Here is a 23,381-nt window from a genome sequence, read left to right on the forward strand (position 1 = left end):
CGTGTTATTAATCTGACCGTCCAATATGTTGTTCATATGAAACGCTGGCCGTAGATGAGCTTCGTCTTTTGATCTACGCACTCCTTTTTTTCACCTGTGAATTCATCAGAACCTTCCGTTTCTTGAATAGTGGAAAATATTTGATTTCAATATCTCCAAACCCACTCAATTCCTGAAATTAACCCCAGCAATCGGCATTAAATCATTGTATAAAGAATCGTGGCACACTTCCAATTTCATACCTTTCTCTCTCTCTTCGTATTCCGTACGCGATGACCTCCCCGTCCGCTTCCTCACGCAAGGTACTCTTGTTTCATATTTAATTGTCAAATTCGAATTCGAGTTTAAGTTTTTATCCATGTTTGTTGCGTTCTTGTGTGTATGCGTCAGTGTTTTTGGATTTATTTATTTTTGTTAATTCTCCCCTCCCGCTGAAAGTAACTGGCTTTCTTTGTTTGGCTTTTTCTGGAACGAAATGTTTCGGGGAAAGACATTGAGCAAGATCGCGTGCAATCGGCTGCAGAAAGAGCTAGTGGAGTGGCAGGTGAACCCCCCCGTGGGTTTCAAGCACAAAGTTACTGATAATCTTCAAAGGTAGCTTTTCGTTCGCGTCCTTTTTATTTTTACGAGTAATTTTCTTCCACTCTGTGATTCCAAACTCACTGATTCGCGATTTAGATGGATCATTGATGTCAACGGTGCACCGGGGACGCTCTATGCGGGCGAGACCTACCAGCTTCAGGTTGATTTCCCGGAGCATTACCCTATGGAAGCACCTCAGGTCTTGATATTTAGTTTCGGTTGATTACTAGGGCTTGATTGACACTGACATAAGTTGTTATTTTGATTCAGTAAGTAATAGTCGGTTATTTATCTGAACTGAGTTTCTTGACTCGCAGGTGATATTTGTTCCTCCGGCTCCTCTGCATCCTCACATATATAGCAATGGCCATATATGCTTAGGTGTGTTTCTTCATGCTGATTTACTGAAGTTTTGCTTTTCATTGCTCCTTGCTCGAAGATGTTGTGTTGTAATGTGTCATTGATGCCGTGGCTGTCATATAATGTGTATCTTTTGCTCTTGGCTTTTTGGTTTGCTGCACTTATTCATGCATTTCTTTTTAGATGGGATTGTTGTGGAGTTTTTGATGTAGAATGATGCATGCTTTTTGTGATTAGTTGATGATGTCAAAGATGGCTACTTGCTGCTGCCGTTCCTGTGTAGAAATTATTTTGGTTTGTTTCATAATTTGTAAAGCATTGCTTTTTGATGGATTCTGTATGCTGATTTGTGTGGCGACTTATGAATCAAATAAGCCTTTTTATTGCATTATATGGCCCTTTATTGAGATGAGTTGTGAACCCGTTCAAAGTTAGGTGAATTGTTTACGTGATTGGACTTTGTTGCCAATAAGTTTTACTCGTTTTCTTGCAGAGTGATAAATTTCAGTGAAATTTGAAAGGCTTTTTTGGATGAAATATGTGTGGAAGAGTGCATATATCTGTGTGTGTTGGGGGGGGGGGGATTGCATGTGTTCTGTGTTATATACATAATTGTTTATAGCCATTATTATGGCCAGATAAAGATAAGGAACGAAGGTTGGTTTGGTCCTAACTTTAGGTTCTAAAATAAATTGTAGCTCATGAAAGGATCAATCATTATTTTGGTTGCTTGGTTGGAATGTTTGGGGACATGCAACTTGCTTGCTATATTACCTTAATTGTGATTTATTTGAGTCTATGTATAACGTATTGTATATGTTTGAATGATTGATAGCTTATACTTCATATGTGTGGTTGTACGAGGTTGTACGGCATAAGATTTTCATTACTAATACATAACATGATTAAAAATAGTTATTGAATTACTGATTCATTCTTTATTTTCCCATGGACAGGTGTATGGGTGAATTCGCTTATGAAAACATTTGTGCATGTTTTTAAAATTCTTTTTGTATGATGTAAACACATCTCGTGAATTTTTAGCTTAATTTTGTGTAGAAGTGAGGAATGAGCTTGGAAATTTTTAATGAGATAGTTCTACAGTTTATTAGTCTAATAACTGATTTAATACTTGAAATAATCAGTACCGAATAGCTAGATCAATTTGCATCCGGAAATTTCCTCTAATGGTGGACTTGAATTTACTGTTTATTAGCGTGGAGCTGCTGGTTAATCCTGTTTGTCATCTTCCCATTTTATGTTCTCTGATGCTTAACCATGGTTATGAGCTTAAAGATTAGTCTTACAGGCTGAAAAGTGTTATTGTTGATTTTATTTAAAAATATCAATTAATCCCACTGTTCATATGTATTTCGAAATTTGGAACTCGTTGAATTTTCTAGCTTACATGTTTATTTATAATATTTACTTGCTCTGTTTCTTGCACCCAGATATTTTGTATGATTCATGGTCTCCAGCTATGACTGTAAGTTCGATCTGCATCAGCATTCTGTCTATGTTATCAAGCTCGACAGCAAAGGTTTGCTTAATATTTCCACGCTTCATTTTCATTTGCAAAACAGTCACGCTTTTAAGCTTATGATCATATAAAATTCGGTGACCTTGCAGCAACGGCCAGCCGACAATGATCGCTATGTCAAGAACTGTAAGAACGGAAGATCTCCCAAGGAGACTAGGTGGTGGTTCCATGATGATAAAGTGTAATTACTGAAACCAGAGAAACTTGTAATCCAGCCTTGCTTGCAAGTTAGGTTGGGTGACGATGATATCTTCATTCCTCTTAAAACCGGGGAACATACCAACGAATATTTCGAAAGAGAAAAAAACCGTCATTCACTTCGACCGTGTTGATACTGAGAAACACATTCTGTAGTTGCTGTCCCAGTGTTAATGTATTTACAATGTCACTCGTATTTATTTCAGGTCCGTGTGAAGCCAAATATTGCAGTAACTATCGACTTACTGCACAGGAGGAGGTGTACATGGCTAGCCTTAATTTGTTTTCTCTTTCGTACTGCGATTACGCATAATCTATAGATTGTGTTATATATGTGCCAATTTGTGAAGACAAAAGTTACTTGTTTAACGAATCGAGGATGTGCCCGGATTGCAGCTTGACGTGAATATATTGCGCAAATGCGGTAATCATTCCTTCCCCTAATTAACGGTATATTTGCTGCTAGGGAACTGCCGGCTAATGGCGTATTTTATGATGATCATGTGTATGTGTGAGGATGATGATACAGTCGATTAAGCCGTATAAGATCGAGTATGTGGTGATCTACACAACTTAGGTAAAATTGTTGACTTGTGTCACTAAAAATGAAAACTTTTAAGGGTGTGCTTAGTGTGCAGAAATGGTTTAGGAGAGCTAAAGGGCTATCTGAAATTTTATTTCATACGTTTGAAAGAGCAGGGATTTAATTTATTTATGATGTGGTGAAATTTTCTAATGTTTTGGGGTAGCATGTCCTAGTTGTATGTTTTTCTGTGAAATTTCATTCAATCAGGTGTAGTAGATGTATGTAAGATTCTTCTTTGTCAACTCTAATAGGTTAGAAATAATGAAAAGCCTAGACCCAAATATTATATATATATATATGTACATATGTATGTATGGAAAAGGCAATCTATCAGCTGCAATAATTTAATTAAGTAGGCTATGCAGAGAGAAACATGAAAAATGAATGAAGATTTTCACTTTTTTTTTTTTTTTATGACGAAGATTTTCACATTTTGTTTTATCTTGAGGTGGGTGTCTTTATTTTGCACCTAATACTGAATACCTAAAATAGTTGCAGTACCATAAAGACAGCGAGCAGGACGACGATGACGACATCAAGAAAGGTTTATTATTTATTTATTTTTATTGTAAAGGGTATCCCACCTCACCTGTATACTTGACACCTAACTGTGAAATATATATATATACACACAGATTCATTGAAGAGTGAGTGTATGTATCTGTATATATGTATATGTATGTGTGTATATATAATATAATACAGAAATTCAACCGACTTGCCAAACTGTAGTTATGGCAACAACTACTCCAAATAGGCATAGGTATGCATTTAATGGCACAGTTTAGGTCCAACAACTGGTGGTTATATGTTTCCCAAACCCTAAGATACAAACAACCATGGCTGATGCCCCCAACCACCCTCTCTCAGTTTTGGCTCTTGAACAATTTTTAATTTTAATTTTGATTTTAATTTTAATTTTCTTGTTGGATAATTATATATAGAGAAGCTTCCACACACAATCTTTTGGCTATTCTAACTTGTCCCCACGTGAGAAAGGTGGCAGAAGAATACATCGATTCATAGCAATTGTTTAATATTGGTATTGGAGGTGGGGTGGGGCATCATACAATATCATTCCCTTCTCTTTTTGTTTAATTATCATATCCTCCTTTTCTTTTCTTTTTTTCTGTACAATATTTTTGTGGTTGGTGTCATTGTTCAATGATAAGAAGGGGTTGGTGTGTGTGCAGCTTCCTTGTTTGTTTGTTTGTTTCTTTGCTCCTTTGGGATCTTCTTTGGGATCAATCTTGTCTCCTTTATTTGTTAATTAAGACACTAATCGGCACCCTTTTCTGATTTCCTCCTTCCTGCTTCTTTGGGTTCTCTCTACTTGAGGTTGGCTACCAGGAATACTTACATATACATACATATATATATATATTTTTTTTTTAATTCTGCAATTCTTGTTGATTCTGTCTGTATTTATGTTAGTAGTCAACAGATTGTTTGTAAGAAAACAATTTGTGTAGTTATCCTTCACATGGCGATTTGGGTCAATGGAGTTTTTGATTGTCTGAAGATGATGGATTGATTGACTTTGTTCATGTAAGTTTCATCTACATCGAAGATGATGATCATACTCATCCTTCTGGGGATTATTTTTCGATTTTATTTCGTTTTTTGGGGGTAGATGAATGGATTATTATACGTTGATTTCGTTTGTTTTGAGGAATCCCCACTTTCCCAGTAGTGGGATTTTGAAAAAACTCATACTTGACAAGATCATCATCATCATCATCATCATCATCATCATCATAGGTTTAATTCTCTGCAATTTGAAGTTCCCTCTTTTTGTCCACTGATTCCATTTCTGTTTGTTTGTTTGTTTTTTTTTTTTTTCTTACACAGCACATCCAAAAAAGTCGAATGTTCAATTGAAAGCCAGTTGTGATGGTTTGTCTCCCACTCGCCAATTTCCGCACGAGCCTTACTGTTCTTCTGCTGCTATCCAAAACCTAACAGCCATGGCTGAATACTATCCAAGCGAAGGAGATATGCTTCCAACTCCACCATATCTGCTGAATCACAAACCTCCATCTTCTTACCCATCATCCGATCTCCAAGACAACAACAGCAGCAACAAATCCCTTCTACTATCCTACTCAAATTTGCTGTCCGGTCATGATCTTGTCGTAACTGATCAATCCCCTGCAGTCACCAGAGATGAGATGCTGTTCATGCCTCCACCCGGCGTCGGAATGCTGCCGGACAAGATCGACAATCCAATAACCTTCGACAACACACTTGTCCCAGACAACACCTTATTGCAACATTCGAATCATGGATTGTCTCTCACCCTCGGATCACAAGATTCATCCCTCCTCCATTTAAATTCCGATTCGGAACAGTTCGCCGCCTCTGCTTTCCATCAGTTATTACATCCCAATGTCCCATCAGAGCTCCATCTTTCTCCCAACAATGGCTTCAAGAACACACAGTACTTATCCTTCGACTTCTCAGCCCCAACTCAAGATGCCGGCAGCCTTTGCAGCTCGAGATACCTCAAGGCGGCGCAAGATTTGCTCGACGAAATAGTAACTGTCCATAGAGCTCCTAAAATGTCTGAGAAAGTACGTAACCAATCCAACGACGCCAATTCGAAACGGGATTCGCTCAATGTCGATGCTAACGATCCGAGCACCGATCGAATCCCCCGCAATCTCTCCCCTGCAGACCGCCATGATCTGCAGAACAAGATCACCAAACTTTTAGGCATGTTGGATGAGGTAATTAACACATTGTTCATGTCTTAGCTTCATAAACATTAATGTTGTTAAAATCTTATGTTTTGTATTGTCCATGTAGGTCGATAGAAGATACAAACAATACTGCCATCAAATGCAAGTCGTGTCATCATCCTTCGAAATGGCGGCAGGTCGCGGCGCGGCGCATCCGTACACGTCGCTTGCGCAACGAACGATTTCGCGGCAATTTCGATGCCTTTGCGACGCGATCAAGAAGCAAATTCAATCTGCACAAAGGAGCTTAGGGGAAGAGGATTCTAGCCCGAACGGCGTAGGCGTGTTATCGCGTCTACGCTACGTCGATCAGCAGCTCAGACAGCAAAAGGCGATCCAGCAGTTTGGTGTAATGAGACAACCTTGGAGGCCTCAAAGAGGCTTGCCCGAAACTGCGGTGTCAATCCTCCGAGCTTGGCTATTCGAGCATTTTCTCCATCCGTATGCATTTTTCGATACTTCTTCATTACACAATCAATGTATATGCGTTTGAACATGGGTTAATGATCACGAGCTCTTTCGATGACAGCTATCCGAAAGACTCGGAAAAAATTGTTCTTGGGAGGCAGACAGGGCTAACGAGGAATCAAGTGGCGAATTGGTTCATAAATGCGCGTGTACGCCTCTGGAAGCCGATGATCGAGGAGATGTACAAGGAGGAGTTTGGAGGATCCGAGGTTGAGCCAAAATCTTCGGAAGAGAATGCAGGATCAAGCCAAGAGATGTCTGCTTTGGACAACCAATCGCCAATGCAGTCGAGCAACATTGATGTAATAATTTCGAATACAGAGACTAATGGAAACAGAGCAGGATTGGTCTGCGACGATGGAACTTTCCGAGGCGACCAAGTTAGTTTCGGGCTAATGCAAACGCAGGTGTCGGGCGAACAAACGGCGAATAATTCGGGCAGGTTTGCGAATGCTCATCTCTTGTCTGATTTTGTTGCATGATCATCTATCACAAATAATTGTTTGTAAGTAAGTGAGAAATTCATGAAGTCGTCAATCATCTTGGGATGCATTGATGGTCCATTTTGTATAGAATTTGGATTTGTTCATTGTCTGTAAAATTATTAGGTTATACAATAAGAGTGAATAATTCCAATTTTATTGCAAGAAATTGAAATTGTGTGAATGAATGAATGAATGGATGGATACAGAAGGCAGTGTCCTTTCAACATCTAAAGATTAATCATAGATAGATATTACATATATTTTACTGATCCAAAATCAGACAATGTTAAAACTGGGAGTGTGCAAAAGACACCACACTTTTTTGTTTGCTTTAATCAGATGGACAGAAAATCCCATTTTCAGCAGGCACAAAATTTATCAGAAAATTTTCTTCTTTTTCCCTGCTATCCAAACAGTGTATGTGTTTGTGTCTGTGATGAGTGAGAAAGAGAGAGAGAGAGGGTTAGATTGAAAGTGCTTTTTGAGTGTCCCAAAGAAATGCAAGAGCAGCCATTAAAGCTGATGCTTCACCTTGTTGTTTTGTAGTCAGGGAAAAAAGGGGACCATTGCCATTTGCCATTGCCATTGCCATTATCATTACGAGTTTACAATTACAATTACTATTACCCTTTTCCCACCATTTTTCTATTTTTTTTTTACTTTGGTAATAAATGCTAGGTTATGGAGAGGGTTCTTTATAGAAGTTTGCAGAGGTCTGTATCTATAGCTTTTGTAGCTCTCAGCTTGCTGACAATGGAGACAGTAGTAGTAGCAGTGTAGTGGTACTCTACAGTAGAGAAATTAGGCGAAAGAGAGAATCTTTGCTTTCCTCCTTGATTGAAGTTCTGTCAAATTTTACAAAGCATGTTTGTCTCAACACTGTGTGGATGTATCTGTGTCTGTCTGCAACTTCTTTAATTATCTTCATCAGAAGGGCCTGTTTACTGTCATGGAGACAACTCTGCCTGTTCACTTGTTTCCAAATTTCTGATTCAAAATCCAGATGAATGAATGCTTTTTTTTTTTTATTATTTTCATATTTAATAATAAAATTAAAAAAGATGACATTTTTCTGAATCATTTCGTACTTCGATTCTTTTCTTCCTCACCCAATCAATCCGCATGTTGTATAAAAACCCTTTGTTTGTAGTCTTCCCTACGACATTAATTTATGAAGTTATGTTAAGTAGTAAAGCTATGGTCTCAGAAGATCCTCCCTGCAACTCAAATTCAAGCATTAATGTCCACCAATTCAACCTCTCAAACTCCATAGCTGATGATCACACCCAGATTTATAATAACCCTTCTTATCCTCTCCCTGTAAGCATCCAATGTTGTCTTGGAGATCGAATTTCTGCTTCTGTTGACCTCGTTCGTGCCACTGACGAATCGGGCTTGATGGATCTTCTCGGCGCGTCGAATGAGGCCTCGCCGGCGCCGGCGCCGGCGAGGCTTTCACTGTCCTTAGGCGGCGCCGGTCAACGACCTCCGCTGACTTCCTGCAGCCTCGTCAATCCGGGATACCTGATTTCAAGAGAATCTTGCAATGTAGGACCTGACAATCATGTAATGAATGATTATTCCTTCACCGGGAGCGGTTTTCCCTCGTCGACACCTCCCTGGAACCCTAATTCCGCCGGAACGGCGGCGGACACATTCGCCGCCGCCGTGGGAGCCTCCAAGTACTTGAAGTCTGCGCAGTCTCTTCTCCTAGAAATGGTCAGCGTCGCCGGGAAGGACATCGACGCAAGCAATCAGAAATACGTCGACAAATTATCCTGTAAGAAAGGCTCCCACAGGCTTTCGTCGGAGATCAAAGCCGACATTTCCAACAACAATGGCGGATTGCTGTCCGAAAGGCATTCTACCTACGTTAATCTTCTCAAGCTTCTTGCCTTGCTGGACGAGGTTTTTCTTTTCCTCAACACCATATATTAATTTGATCGATCTTTAATTTGGATCCCTCATTAATTGTTTATTAATGATTTAGGTGGAGAAACGATACGATGATTATTATGGGCACATCGAAGAACTTGTGGGATCATTCGAAATGATAGCTGGTTGGGGGGCTGGGAAATCTTACACTGCTCTTGCCCTACAGGCAATGTCGAAACATTTTTCCACGTTGAGAGACGCCATCGTGTCTCAAATTCGTGTGACGAAGCAGAAGATCGAGCGAGACATGCCTCGAATCAGTTCAGGATTGTCCCAATTAAGCCTCGTGGATCAGGATGGAAGACAGCCAAGAATTTCCCTCCACCAGCTTTGGCCGTTGCACGGCGGCGGCGGCGGCGGCGGCGGTGGCCGCCAAATATGGCGGCCGATCAGAGGACTGCCGGAGACTTCCGTCACTCTTCTTCGTGCTTGGCTTTTCGAGCACTTTCTGCATCCGTACGTTATTTTTTTCCTTAATCTTTCCACCATTAATCTTGTCTGTAAGATTTATGCTGTTCTTACCATTGCAGTTATCCAAATGAGTCTGAAAAGCTGATGTTGGCATCGCAGACAGGCTTATCAAAAAACCAAGTAAATTAAATACTGATTAAGTACTTTGATCATTCATCGATCAAATCAATCTGGTTTTTGTGTCGTCTCATATGTCATATACAGGTTTCGAATTGGTTCATAAATGCACGAGTTCGACTGTGGAAGCCGATGATCGAGGAGATGTACAAAGAAGAATTCGGAGAAGGGGTTGGCGATTCTGCAGATGACTGATCACTAATTAAATATCGTTCCTTGTTAATTTCCATCATCATCATCATCGTGTTCATCAATCAATCGATCCCTTTTTAAGCCTTTTCACTGTGGGTTAAATAAAATTCACAGATTAGTTTGTTGGAATCAAATGAAGTGAGTCCATACCTGCATGCCTGTCCAATTTCAACCAAAGATCCGTGAGTGATCGATGTATGTCTGCAACTGACAATATATACATACATACATACATACAAAACATAAATAGCAAGGATGAATCAATGAGTGAAGAAAACCATGGCAACAAAAATGGTAAAAAAGGCATCAACTCACGCAACTCTATCTTCACCCACTTACTGCTTCCAATCTCCAAATTCTTACAAGATGGGCCCATACCAGAAAAGCTTTCTTAACTATGTACCTTGTAATGGTAACCAGGAAAAAGAGAATAAATTTCTATTATAGGGTACAAGAAATTTGCAAACTAAATGGGCTGGGTTTAGTAAGCCCAGCCCAAATATGCCTTGCGAAGATCCATTCTAGGTAGAATAATATATATATAGATAGATAACTTTAATTATTGCCAAATGTAGAATTAAATAAATACTTATATTGTAGTATATGTAAGCATTTCTGGTTAACGAAAAAATCCAAATCAGTGGGCACGTAGCATGATGTTAAAATGCATCCAAAATTTTATAAGTAGGACACAATGCGTGGACAAATTGTCAGACCACACGTGTCTCCTGGAACATTATTAGTGACTCTGATTGTGTCTCGAATACATTATAAAATAATTTGTCTATTAAAAAATACCACATACTTTAATCTATTGAATTAATAATAACAATAATCAAATAACACATCTATGTTATGAAAGGCCATCAGAAGGCAAATTAAAGCACCAACCTGTCAACCATCAAATTTGGACTACCCTTTCTTACAAAAATAATATTCTACAGTCAAATGGAACATATATTGCTATTTAATTACTTAAAAGTCGGTGTTGAAAATGATGAGATTAATTAAAGATATTAATAAAAGACAACAAAATCATTTAAATAAATAGTACAAAGTAGATACATGGTGACCCCCTTACACAACCAAGAAGACAGACAGCTGAGGTCAGTACACCATTTGGCGAATTAATTAATTAATAATTTAATACCAAATCAAGCCATAAAATAATGACCAATAATTCTACATAGTTCACCCCTGACCTGATTGAACTAAATAATTATTTTTTAATTTTTATTTTTTTCAAATAACAGCAATTCCACTAAAATAAGAAGATATTGACGATTGAGGAACCCTAAATTCCCAAATCTCTCAAAAATCAAACATCTCAGCTGAGGCGGTGATCGGATGCTGATTAATCCCCATCAAGTTCCATTGATTTCCGTTCAGGAAGCCATCGGCGAAGCCCTGGTGGTGCTGAAACTCCTCCGCCTCGAACATACAGCCTCCGGCGGCGGTGGAGGAATTGATGAAATTGAGGATTTCGTTGAGCGATTGGAGTCGGTGAGAGAGCTCCATCATCTGCGCCTTGAGGACTGAATTCTCAGCCTCGACATTGACGTAGTGCTGCGTGGTGAGGTTCACAGATGTCAGAATCTGTTGATTCTCGTCCCTGAGCTGCGCGACCTGAGCTGCCAGATCGTCCAGATGCTTCTGCTTCCTCAGCCTCGACCGCCTCGCAGATTCGCGATTCGATTGCATACGCTTCCTCTTCCTCTGGTCCATCAGACTCTGCAGATCTTCGTCGGAACCGGAGTTCTGGACCGGCGCCGGAGAGCCGGACGAGTAATTGCCGCTCGATGAAGCCATTGCTAATTTCTCCGGTGAGATTTCTTATTAATTTATTACAGATACGTGTATAAATATATAAGTTGCAGTTATTTAAGGCTCTGTTTGGTTGAGTTGATTATGAAAAAACGTAAAACCAGTAGAGGAAGACGACTGAGAAGGATTGAACAAGATGAGCCCCACGCCGGAGAGATGATCCAATCATAAAACCAGATCTGAGAATTTCACTGAGCACAGGAGACATGAATTTCATACATCAAGAACATTAATTTCCGCAGCATGAATCTATTCCACAAACAAACAAAAAAGCTTCTTTAAAGGAAATTCGAAATTAAGCCCAGAAACAGGCAAAAGATCAGAAAGAAGAAAACAAGAATTGGAGCAACAGCAGAGAGCTAAAGAAGAACTACACCCAAATCCTATAGGGAGGCAAGAAGGGAGAAGAGAAAGAGGTTTATGAGGTAGGAGAAAGGTCTGATTTATAGCAGGAAATGGTGGGCAAGAAAGTGAGAAAATATTAAAAAAAAAAACAGAGGAATCAGCAATATTTTAATGGGGGCAAACTATTTTTTCAAGAAAAATCAAAGTAGGAAAATGGTGGGGAAGGTGAGGAGGCATAGGGGAATCTGAGCTAGGGTTTGGTGGGTAGAGACTAGAGAGAGTCATCAGTCATGTGGTCTGAAAAGACCAGCCAGCTGTAGGTTTTGTTCTTGGAGAGTCCCTGGACCTCAGATCCTGATGTAGACTCGCTACACTTTTATCAATGTTTTACTGAACTCAATGCGTACGAATATATTCATTCTGACATATACCCTTTATTATATCATTATTATTTATTTTTTTTACCTTGATCGTACAGAACTAATTACAAGTGTCTTCATTAACCGTGTTTTTATTTAAATATTACAGATTTGTAATGACACAAAAAAAAAAAAAAAAAAAAGAGTGAAGATTCCATTAGATTTTTCGTACTTTTACTAATCTTTTGGTCATTTTCTTGAAAATTGAAAATATCATTAAACCATTCCTTCGATTCTTTCACCAACAAAGAAACCCACACAAGAAAATTAGATATGTGCTGTACATTTTTATTAAAATCTCAGAACAAAATGACCCAAAGTAGTAGAAAAATTGGTGGCTGAACGTGCAGGGTATGGTCAATATCAATTAATTAATGCCCAACGCTTGTGATTGCAAACCAACAAACTTTATTATTTTGTGAATAAATAGATTCAATGTACCGTCACAAACCTCTTAGAAATTATCTGAATTTTTATTTACAGCTCTGGTGGCTATTTCTGTCATTTTCTTGAATTTTGGTATTTATTTAAATAATCAATTAGCTATATCTTATTAAACCTTAATTAATTACTAATTAACCGCATTAACTTCCATTTACCGTAAAGTAACTCGTACAACTTGAAGCATATCTAAGAATATGCCTAATTAAATTAATAATTAAAAAAAAAATACTTATAATTTTATTTTAAATATTATATAAAATAATATTAGTATCGATCCTATTTTGGCTGCTGATTTTTTATTTTTTATTTTTTTCTCGAAAGCGTCGTGATTAGTCAAAGACGTAATTAGGGTTGGATTATTTAAATATTGTCGTTTTTATACTTCTAGAAGCATTTTGCGATATTAATAATATTCACAATTAGGGGGTGAATTAATGTGTTGGTTTGGTTAATATAATTAATTAATTACTGCACAAATCTTTTCTTGAATAAATAAATAAAATAAAAATGCATGCAGCCCACAATGAAGAATTACGTGAATCCAACTCATAACAGTGAAATATTAGTTGTCAAAGATCATGGTTTGTCCCAAGCATGTCCCAAATTAAATCTCCAACTTTACACATATACATATGTATATAATATTTAATTAGGATTTCTTTCGTACATTAAATTTTTATCAATTCTTGGATGTAAGAGCAGATTTTTGTCTATAATTTTTTAACCATTGAAATGCCACATGTTGAAACATGGTCAGATTCAATAAAGTGCACTTGACAGCTGATTTAATTGATCACACAGAGATCTTGAGAGAGAGGAGATCAGTAAAGGATGTAATTACGATTTTACTATAGACAATTTCATTTTTATTTAAATAATAATAATAATAATAATAATAATAATAATAAATATATATATATATATATAAACATGTATATATAGGCGTAGAGTGGTCCATCACTAGACAACATTACTAAAGGGGAAAAAAATTAATCAGATATTGTAGTAAAAGCTCATAATAATATGGTGCCCCACCCCATTTTGTAATTTCATGTTGGCAAAAGCTATTTTAATAAATTAATAAAGATATATATATATATATATTGAGATTTGTTTCGCTTTACAGGATCCCATAAAAATCATTTCTATTTGATATATGTATATTATTGATATATATATATATATATCATGTCCCAATTTAAATATTTCTTTTTATTCCATTATATTTTAAAGCAAGTGATGGATCCATGATCACCTCATCATAATTAAATTCATATTTTTGATGTGTCTGATTACAATCTGTACGTAGTTAATTAAGAAAAATGACTGATTAGAGGTGTGACTGATGATGTAATTAGGTAATTAATTACAATTAATATGATTAGTGTAGTAAGTAGGTGGGCTGTCAATTTAATTACTGAATTTTTATTTTTATTTTTATTTTATTTTTATTTTTTTTTATTTCTTAAGTTGTACATTTTCATATATTCAGTGTTCATTGGTATCATTATTACGAAATGATTTTATTATATTTACAATTTCACTCCTAAAAGAAACACGTGTATGTACATATATCAAGATTTAAAGAGCATTGTTTTATAACATACTATGCCGGAAAAATAAATAAAATATATATATATATATATGTTGCAATTTTTATTATTCAATTCAATTTTATTTTTTTCTAAAAACATCATGCATTTTCGATCATAAAAAATATCTATCTTTCACTTAAATTATCAAAATATACACATATATGTATATTCGTCGTAGTAGTAAAACACGGTGTGTTTTGATATTAAAGTAGTATTAATTAAAAAATAAATTATTTGATTTCTTCAGTAATTAATAATAATGACACAGCTGCAATGATATTAATTAATGTTGTGGTCATAATTAAGAGAAAAAGGTAATGGTCGGTTTGTAGGGCCAGATACGAATAGGCCTAACTGATGAAGAATAAGGTGCGTGGGTGGGTGGGTGCATGGGCTAGCTCTAGCCTCTAGCTGCTACCTTTTCTTTTATTTTTTTATTATATGGTTTATTTATTACAAGTGAATTATATACCATTGATTGTGGTAAAGCAATCTTGTTTACAGACTGAATCTTTGCTTGCAGCTTTATTTTCTTTAAAGAAACAACTTGTTCATATTATATATATATATATATATATATGTCACTTTGAAAAAAGCCCAACCTGTATATTGTTTACTTTGGACTGGTAAAAAATAAAAAAAATCTTTTAGAGAGGGCGAATCTTGTCTGATTATTTCTAAGACATCCAGGTTTAATTATGTGATGATGTTTGGTCCAAAAGTTGAAAATATCTGATAGCTGCAACATCTTATAAACTGTAATTTTAATTTTTCTTTTTTTAACTTATACATACAAACACAAATTTATTATATATATGTTTTTATGGTTGATTTTAATATTGGGCTTTTGCAGCTTTTAGAAAGCTGGGGGTGGGGTGGGGTGGGGTGGGGTGGTGAAGAATAAGTGCTCTACTACGTTGGACGTTGTTGCAGGTTCTATCTTATCCACAGCCTGCTCTGCACCTATGACGACGAATTATACGATGTAGTCTCTATATCCCTACCTATATTATATTAATTGCTTCACTCCAAAGGCACAAACACACATTCATTTATACATACATATATGATCTATAGATTAGATATTATGTAGATAAATAGCACATATGATAAAATATGTTACGTCACTTTCTAACCTTTACAAATAGCTACCATATTTGTGCATGTTTTGATCATCCCCATAATTGATAATCCTGTCTCGTCATTTCAGAGTCTTGTAGGTTTTACAAAAATTTATAATAATAATAACCATGATAATGTAGTGAGGACTGAGCTAGGATTGCAGACATGTTTGGTCCACACACATAATTACTTATATAAACAAAAAATGAATTGTTTTCTTTCCATCACTTGTAAAAAAATAAAACGATAAATGAAAAGTAACTACTGCAGCAACGTAAGATTAGTATATTTTTATTTAATCTTTTTCTTGTTGAAATTATATTTTGGGGTTTAAAATTGACATGGGTTTAGAATTTCTGGTTCTATAGAAAGTAATCAATTTGGGTTGAATAAAAGTTTTTGAGACATAAAAAATTTGCATGTTGTGAATAATTAAGCACATCATACTGTAGATATGAAGAGAAAAGGGGCCTCACCTAAGCCGCCGCGCCGACAATGTTGGCTTGGCGGCTGGCTGAAGCTGCCATCGTGGACTTTAATGGAGGCGAACTGTGATAATCAATCAATTAATTAATTAATTAATGTACTATTTCATAATGGATAAATATTGAACATTTGAGTACTCAAGAACCAACATAAATTAATAATAAGTGACAAAATAACATGTGTGTATATATATATATATATATATAAATAATTCAATACATGATGTGATGTATCTCGTCAAGATTATCATTGGGCCCACTTGCCTTTTAATAGATTTTGGGCTTTTGTTGGAAACTCAATGGGCCTTATATTTTATTGGGCTTTAATATTCCATTCTTTTTCTATTATTCGGAAAGCCTGTTTATATTTCTATGCAAAATATCGATTTCAAAATTTCAATCCAACAAAAATAATATATTTCCTCCCATGTCTATCTATCAATTTATCTCTTTGAACAGAATTTTAAAAATATTAGTATTATATTTTAATATAGTAGAAATAAAGATAAAAAGACTAAGATACTCGTATGATTCAAAGGTAATGACATTTGTGTAATATATTGTAAATTGAAAAGATATTTGTAATATTAGGTATATAGTACAGTTACTTAAAAAAAAATTGATACTTTGTTATGGAACAAACTAAAATGAAAAAATAAATTGATTGTTAAGGTACGAAGTACAAGAACAAAATATAACACACCTTCACGTCACTTGCTACACATGGTTCACCCAGTGTGATTGGTCTTGTTGAATTTAGTTTATAAAATATTAAGTTCGATTGAGATTTACCCGGTGCATACTTTTGTTCAATGTATATAGGCAGGGGCAGATCTATTAAAGTGCAGCCCACCCTTTCCCCCCATCCCACCCCCTTCGGTTTAGTTACTTATTTTTATATATATTTAAATATATATATATATATATATATATATAAAAGTATAGAAAAAATGATTGGATCAAATAATAATATTAATAATAATTTCAATTATAGATTTTTTTTTTTCTAATAAAAATGTGTTACTATTTTTTATTTCATAAAAATTCAAAAATGAATTTTCACAATATATAGTAAATAATACTAGTGTGATTGTTATTTTATAATATTTTTAAAATATAACAATTAGAAAGATAAAATTAGTTGGACAATAAATAGACATATAAAATATATTTCTTCCATCTTAAAATAATAATTTATTTTTTTATTTTTTTTGTCTCAAAATAATAATTCCATTTTCATAAATAATCATATCATAATAAAATAATTTATATATTTTTATATAAATATCATTACTTTATAAGCAAATACACTATTAATCATTATTTAGTTCTTTTTACTATCTATTTTATATTCATTTTAAACATAATATTATTATTTCTTAAATTTTGAGCTGAACTTAAATGTCCTTATTGTTTCAAGACAGAAAAAGGATTTTGTTAGTTTACGAAAATAGCCCGCAGCTAACTTATCTTAGTTCCGCTCACTGTATATAAGTAAAGGCGGTGAGTGAGTGAGCGAGCGAGCATTGGTGTTACATTTACTAGCTCTAAGACCTACAATTATGTTTTCTTTGGTAAAATTAAAAGAATCTAATCCTCTTCAACCCTTTTGGACAATAAAGACAGACAAGAAAGATTTGGACCACGGAAACAAGAAAATATTCATATCTTCATTTTTGATTTAATGGGCAGAATGAATTGAAGGAAGGATATATGAAGAAGATATGCTGTTCGATCGTCTTGTGGTTTTTTTGCAAAACTAACTAGTAACTAGTCTACCTACCTCTGCAGCTTCGATCGATCGATCCATCAAGTATTATTTTAGATATTATTCCTTGGATCTTTTCTTTTCTTTTCTTTAATTGCATGATACCAACTAAATTTGAGGACACAGAAATCATATATAGTCTGATCAATCTAGGCTTGCTTGGACATGACAACATTCGATATATATCATCCCCTTCATCAATTAATCTCTCAAGTGCCCGCATGCACACACCCATATCTATCTATATATATATATAGATTATATTGTGAGCGATGAGAATCTTGCAAGTTGAAATTATGACATGATATGATACTAGTAGGTATGCAATGCAGATGAACGGCCACGATTAACTCGGCGCAAGTGCTGTTTGATTCATCTGGTGGTACACCTCGGAAACTAACCAAACTCGATCATTCTAGCTAAATGTACTATATATAATAATCAATGTGCACCAGATGTAAAAGGTATTTAACATTATTACAGGTGAAACTAATAAAGTAATAAAAGATTGAAGAATTGCACAATATATATATATATATATATATGGTTACAAAGTAATTAGGGTTTCTTCCTTACTTCTTTTTAATTCCTTTAATTTGGGCATTGATAAGTTCTATTTTGAGAGTGGCCCAAATGGAATTTGGGCTATAAATACAAGTGTCTTATTCCATTCCATTCTTGCATTTACAAAAATTATACTTTACATATATTGACATACAAAGGGAAATAACCAACAAAGTTCACGAGAGAGAGCTTTACTAACTGAAACTTGTTGGCGATGATGGAGGGGAGGAATCAATTAGTCTAAACAATATAATAATAATAATAATAATAATAATAATAATAATAATAATAAAAATAATAATGGTACGTACGCCACACCACCTTCCTCACTCACTAATAATCAAATCAATCGAACCGACGGTAGATATTCAGTCCGTACCATTGTTCCATCTCATGCTTTTCTAGCTGTAGATCGAAATTAATAAATATGCCTAAATAAATTTACAATCGAAAATATTGAGAGTAATGAATGATACAAGAGTTTTTGAAGGAAAAATCATTATTTATTCCATGAAAAGTTATAGCATACAAATAAACTATTGTAAATAGAAATACCATAAAAATAAAATAAAATATAGTAGAAACTACCATACCTAAAAACTTATAACTAGCTATATCTAATTAGGAAAAATATATAAAAAAATTACTATATTAAAATAATACCAAAATTTTATTATTATTTAGAATCGGGATTATTTCCAACGACTACGTACTACTGGGTGGCTACAAATTAAATTCCTCTCTTCTTCTTCTTCATCCATCAATCATTCACCGACCGGCAACCATGTTCAAATCCGGCGATGACCACCGCCTCCCGGACTGCGTCTACGTCGAGCCGCCGGCATCAGTCCGGCCGGCCGGCGACACTCCAAAGCACGTCCTCTATCTCTCTAACCTCGATCATCAAAAGTTCCTCAGATTCCAAATCAGATATCTCTACGTTTTCAAACGCGCCGTCACCGCCGCCGCCCTCAAGGACTCCCTCTCCCGGATTCTCGTCCCCTACTATCCGCTCGCTGGCCGCCTCCGGAGATGCGCCCCAACGGAAACACACCATGCTGAAGACGCCGCCGACGACGACGATAAGCTTGAAATCGACTGCAATGGCGAAGGCGCCATTTTCTCGGCGGCGAAAATGGACATCACGGCGGAGGAGTTTCTGCAACTGGCGGTGAAGCCCAACAGGTCGTTGAGGAAGTTATTGTGCAGTGCTGCTGTCGAACCTCAGAGCTTCCTCGACATTCCTCCTCTCGTCGTTCAGGTTATTCATTTCTTTTTATTATTAATTCTGTTCTAAACTGCTGCCGATTATATATTGTCAGATTCCGACACCTAGTTATATAGTACGTGTTTTTAAGGTTTCAGAATCAGACTTGAGCTTAGCAGCGTAGGTCTCTTCCATCAATTTGTTGTTGTCCAGAACAAACCCAAAAAGAAAAAGAAAAAGAAAAGAAAAATCTTTTATTTTAGTTTTTGTTTTCAGTTCAGTTCAGTTCAGTTCGTTAGTGCATACATTAATTAAAATAGGAAATATTTTGTTCCTAAAATACCAATTACACGTGTTGATTTTAAATTGGTGAATATGAGATAGAATCTCTCAACACTATTGAGTAGTGCTCCTTTAATTTAATTTACTATATTCATTAATTATAAAAATATATATATAGAATTTGAATACTCTTCTTCAAGAATCAAATGCATTGTTTATCGCATACAAGGAAATTTGATGTAAAAATTAACCCAATCTCTCTGCACTCGATCTACTTTTTATTTATATTGCAAGATTTTACTAATGTCTGAAAAATAGAAGATAATATTATTTATATAGGCAAAGTTTACGTTCAATGTTTAAAACAGACAGCAGCAGCAACTTGTCTATCTGTAATTTGTTCTTTTCTACGCCTTGTTTGGGTCAGCCTTATTTTCCCTTTCCCATTTACTTTTATTTTTCGGGTATTATGTTTTACCACCAAACGCGCACCTTGACTGTTTTTATTATTATTACAGGTGACGAATCTCCGATGTGGAGGAATGATCCTCTGCACCGCAATCAGTCACTGTTTCTGCGACGGGATTGGCACGTCACAGTTCCTGCACGCGTGGGCCCACGAGACCGCCCAATTAGGAGGCGCCAGCTCAGCACTAATCCAACCATTCCACTCGCGCCACGTGTTGAAACCCCGCAGCCCACCGCGTGTGAGTTTCCCGCATCCAGGATTTACCAACATTACCCCTGACTCCTCCAGCATCCACCACGTGCTGCAATCTCAGCCCTTGATCCCTTCGTCCCTAACGTTCTCAACGGCCCAGATCCTCCGCCTGAAGCGGCGGCTCCCGCCGTCGATCAAATGCACAACCTTCGAGGTCCTCGCGTGCCACACGTGGCGGTGCTGGGTCAGATCCCTGGGGCTGCACCTCCACTCTTCCATGGCCGTCAAGCTTCTCTTCTCCGTCAACGTCCGGAAGGTGTTCGACGAAATGCCCCAAGGGTACTACGGCAACGGGTTCGTGCTGGCCTCCGCGGAGGCCGACGCTAACGAGCTGGTTGCGCCGGCAGGGCTGCACGACGGGGTGAAGCTCGTGCAGCAGGCGAAGTCGAGGATCACGGCGGAGTACGTCCGGTCGATGATCGATCTGATGGAGGAAGATCCGACGGTCAGGGTCGACCAATCTTCCAGCCTGGTGATATCACAGTGGTCCAGATTAGGGTTACACGAATTGGATTTCGGACAAGGGAAGCCACTCCATATGGGACCTTTAAGCAGCTACATTTACTGCGTCTTCTTGCCGGTGATCGGCGAATCCGATGCTGTCAGAGTGCTCCTGTCAATGCCAGAAAGCGTCGTCTACAAGTTCGAGTTTTACATGACTGAATTATCTTCTGGAATGTTTGGGGAATCAGCAGATCAAGAGGAAGAAGAAGAAGATGCCAACAAACAGTATGGAGTTGGTAATCTGAAAATGGTTTCAGTTTGATGATCATTACTTCGTTAATTTTTGCATTCCAATGTTAATTATTAATTAATTAATTAAGGGTTTGTGTGAAAGTCGAGAAGAATTGAATTAAGTATATTATATATGTAAATAAAATTCTTCGAGAGTGTATTTGTGACTACTATCTACTTGCTTATATCATTGTCATGTATGATCATGATCTTGATCTCGATCTTGATCTTAATTAATATATTACTTCTGCTTGGTTAATGAAAAATTTAAACATATATACTCATGTGGTGATTTATAATATAATATAAAATAATTGTAGTGCAATAAAAAGAGGCCAAGTTGGGGAACTTATCCTAAGCATCAAATAAATATTAAATCAAGTTAAATGATTAAGAAGCATTATTAGGAAGTGGTTGATAACATTGTTATTATGGTTAGTGCCCTTTAATTTTATTTAATTAACTGCCCACAATTAATTTTTATAATGCAGTGCTCATCCACACTCACTTTTCAATATCTCATTAATAGATTTATATTTATTTTATTAGTCAAGGAATTCAAGAATCCACACAAATCCTTACACATTAATTTATTACCATACATACTATCTTATGTACCATATTTTAGACTTAGTATACAATAATTAAAAATTATAATGTTATCCACACACTGGTAGGGCACTAGGGAGTCGTAATAGATCACTTTATAGATCCACATGAAGAATAAATTAATTAATTTGAAATTTTCATAACAAAGGACTTTCTTGGTGGCCCAATAATTGCATGCGCATGCCAGCCGACATTCTTTTCATCAATTTAATCATCACACTATATGTTACTTCACTAATATAATTGTGTTACTTCAAATATGCTGAATAATACAAATTTTAAAATAAAAAATAATAATAATAACTATCATACATCCATACATAATATAAAAAATAAAAATAAAATAAAACTCAATCCCTAAATCACTGTAGAATTTTAATGATAAAAATTAGCTAGTGTACGTGACTAAGTGCTTTAATCACTATATTCCCATTTGTCTTTACAATATATATATTAATTTAATTATTGGGGTATGGTGGTTCAATCTTCATATCTATAATTTGCTAAGATATTGTCGCTGACTTGAAATTGATTCCAAAGAGGAAAAGAAGTCAAAATGGAATGTGTTATTTAGCTTTGAATAATACTATTATTATTTATTTATAATATTATTGATGCGAAACATATGTCATTGTGGAGAAGTCATATATTCAGAATATATATGAGTGTGAAATTTCAAGAAACTATTTATTATCCATCAATTTTGAAAAAAATAAAATAATAAATAATGCATATATTCTAATCTGGAATCTCAAGTTGGAAATATTTTAATCTTATATCATTAATGGTACACGATCAATTTTCAAAAATTAGAATTGAAATTCTGATTTTGAATACAAAATATATTATATGTACAGATTAATACAATCTTGAGCAGAAATAAAGATAGATTTAATTGAAATTTTTACATTTTTTTTTTTATCTTTTCAAATTGAAATCGGAAGCAAATTATCAAATTCAATATCTAAATTGGATTTGCTAACTTAGAGATTTTTTTTATTATTATTCATTCTTTTAATTTTCTTTCAACACACTATGTCCAATATTTATTTCTAATGTAATAAGTATATCATTTTCGACAACCATTCCACTTCAAAAAATATAAAAACCCTATACAAATAAACCCATCAGTTCGATCTATTGGGCCAGGCTTTTTTGAAGGCTAATCATCGAAAATATTGGGCCTAATTTTATTCAACTCAAAACCCATTATATTAAAAAAAAAAAAAAGACACATCCCAAACACCACTCTTAGGTTAGTTTAAAGATGGTTAAAGCTCAACTTCAGCATCAAAAGAAAAAAAAAATAAAATAAAATAAAAAAATATCGAAATAAAAGCAAATTTAGAATACAATAAATGTTTCTAATACACTGCTGTATATAACTATCAATGATCAAATAGAGTGATAAAAAGAAGTTATAAACAGTAGCTTAATGAGAGGCACAGGAAACATTTCATGAAATAATGAAAAATGTTGTCTAAGGTTTTTTGTAATGGAAGAACATGGCAAGAAGGCAAATGGTCCGAATATCCGGACGACACGAAATGACAACTTTAATATTCAAAAAAGAGGTCGTCGTCTAG

The 23,381-nt window shown here is 35.5% G+C and overlaps 5 protein-coding genes across 8 annotated transcripts; 4 read left to right on the forward strand and 1 right to left on the reverse strand.

The window, feature by feature from the left end:
- Window positions 1–124: 124 nt before the first annotated feature.
- LOC127246889 (probable ubiquitin-conjugating enzyme E2 18) lies at window positions 125–3,087 on the forward strand. The gene is made up of 6 exons (XM_051268518.1): window positions 125–302; window positions 491–594; window positions 679–781; window positions 900–963; window positions 2,394–2,482; window positions 2,572–3,087. Exons 1-6 carry the CDS (start codon window positions 273–275, stop codon window positions 2,665–2,667), a joined length of 486 nt encoding a protein of 161 aa, XP_051124475.1. The 5' UTR covers window positions 125–272; the 3' UTR covers window positions 2,668–3,087.
- A 1,156-nt stretch (window positions 3,088–4,243) lies between these two features.
- LOC127246886 (BEL1-like homeodomain protein 11) lies at window positions 4,244–7,116 on the forward strand. Of its 4 annotated transcripts, none has more exons than XM_051268513.1 (5): window positions 4,244–4,604; window positions 4,701–4,814; window positions 5,118–5,995; window positions 6,075–6,448; window positions 6,537–7,116. In XM_051268513.1, the coding sequence occupies exons 3-5, from the start codon at window positions 5,234–5,236 to the stop codon at window positions 6,955–6,957; spliced, it is 1,557 nt and encodes a 518-aa protein (XP_051124470.1). In that variant the 5' UTR covers window positions 4,244–4,604; window positions 4,701–4,814; window positions 5,118–5,233; the 3' UTR covers window positions 6,958–7,116. The 4 variants fall into 4 exon arrangements, with proteins under 4 accessions (XP_051124470.1, XP_051124469.1, XP_051124468.1 ...); XM_051268512.1 differs by having other exon boundaries at window positions 4,704–4,814; XM_051268511.1 differs by having other exon boundaries at window positions 4,244–4,814.
- Window positions 7,117–7,671: 555 nt separating this feature from the next.
- LOC127246887 (BEL1-like homeodomain protein 11) lies at window positions 7,672–10,116 on the forward strand. The gene is made up of 4 exons (XM_051268516.1): window positions 7,672–8,868; window positions 8,951–9,351; window positions 9,426–9,486; window positions 9,571–10,116. Exons 1-4 carry the CDS (start codon window positions 8,083–8,085, stop codon window positions 9,676–9,678), a joined length of 1,356 nt encoding a protein of 451 aa, XP_051124473.1. The 5' UTR covers window positions 7,672–8,082; the 3' UTR covers window positions 9,679–10,116.
- Window positions 10,117–10,670: 554 nt separating this feature from the next.
- Window positions 10,671–12,074, reverse strand: LOC127246888 (bZIP transcription factor 44-like). The gene has a single exon (XM_051268517.1). The coding sequence runs from the start codon at window positions 11,482–11,484 to the stop codon at window positions 10,987–10,989; it is 498 nt and encodes a 165-aa protein (XP_051124474.1). The 5' UTR covers window positions 11,485–12,074; the 3' UTR covers window positions 10,671–10,986.
- A 6,880-nt stretch (window positions 12,075–18,954) lies between these two features.
- On the forward strand, window positions 18,955–21,416 carry LOC127246741 (alcohol acyltransferase 9). Its single transcript, XM_051268273.1, has 2 exons — window positions 18,955–19,502; window positions 20,249–21,416. Exons 1-2 carry the CDS (start codon window positions 19,026–19,028, stop codon window positions 21,215–21,217), a joined length of 1,446 nt encoding a protein of 481 aa, XP_051124230.1. The 5' UTR covers window positions 18,955–19,025; the 3' UTR covers window positions 21,218–21,416.
- The last annotated feature ends 1,965 nt before the right edge of the window (window positions 21,417–23,381 follow it).

This window comes from Andrographis paniculata, unplaced genomic scaffold, assembly GCF_009805555.1.
Source record: "Andrographis paniculata isolate CXL003 unplaced genomic scaffold, ASM980555v1 Contig30END, whole genome shotgun sequence".
In the NCBI taxonomy this organism is placed as follows: domain Eukaryota; kingdom Viridiplantae; phylum Streptophyta; class Magnoliopsida; order Lamiales; family Acanthaceae; genus Andrographis; species Andrographis paniculata.

Excerpts from the sequence above, each read along its gene's own strand:
- LOC127246888 (XM_051268517.1), bottom strand. The coding sequence starts at position 11,484 with ATGGCTTCATCGAGCGGCAATTACTCGTCCGGCTCTCCGGCGCCGGTC.
- LOC127246741 (XM_051268273.1), top strand. The coding sequence starts at position 19,026 with ATGTTCAAATCCGGCGATGACCACCGCCTCCCGGACTGCGTCTACGTC. Across the intron at positions 19,503-20,248 it reads TTCCTCCTCTCGTCGTTCAG|GTGACGAATCTCCGATGTGG; the intron begins GTTATTCATTTC and ends TTATTATTACAG.
- LOC127246887 (XM_051268516.1), top strand. The coding sequence starts at position 8,083 with ATGTTGTATAAAAACCCTTTGTTTGTAGTCTTCCCTACGACATTAATT. Across the intron at positions 8,869-8,950 it reads TTCTTGCCTTGCTGGACGAG|GTGGAGAAACGATACGATGA; the intron begins GTTTTTCTTTTC and ends TTAATGATTTAG. Across the intron at positions 9,487-9,570 it reads CAGGCTTATCAAAAAACCAA|GTTTCGAATTGGTTCATAAA; the intron begins GTAAATTAAATA and ends TGTCATATACAG.
- LOC127246886 (XM_051268511.1), top strand. The coding sequence starts at position 5,234 with ATGGCTGAATACTATCCAAGCGAAGGAGATATGCTTCCAACTCCACCA. Across the intron at positions 5,996-6,074 it reads TTTTAGGCATGTTGGATGAG|GTCGATAGAAGATACAAACA; the intron begins GTAATTAACACA and ends TTGTCCATGTAG. Across the intron at positions 6,449-6,536 it reads TTCGAGCATTTTCTCCATCC|CTATCCGAAAGACTCGGAAA; the intron begins GTATGCATTTTT and ends TTTCGATGACAG.
- LOC127246889 (XM_051268518.1), top strand. The coding sequence starts at position 273 with ATGACCTCCCCGTCCGCTTCCTCACGCAAG. Across the intron at positions 595-678 it reads GTTACTGATAATCTTCAAAG|ATGGATCATTGATGTCAACG; the intron begins GTAGCTTTTCGT and ends TTCGCGATTTAG. Across the intron at positions 964-2,393 it reads CAATGGCCATATATGCTTAG|ATATTTTGTATGATTCATGG; the intron begins GTGTGTTTCTTC and ends TCTTGCACCCAG.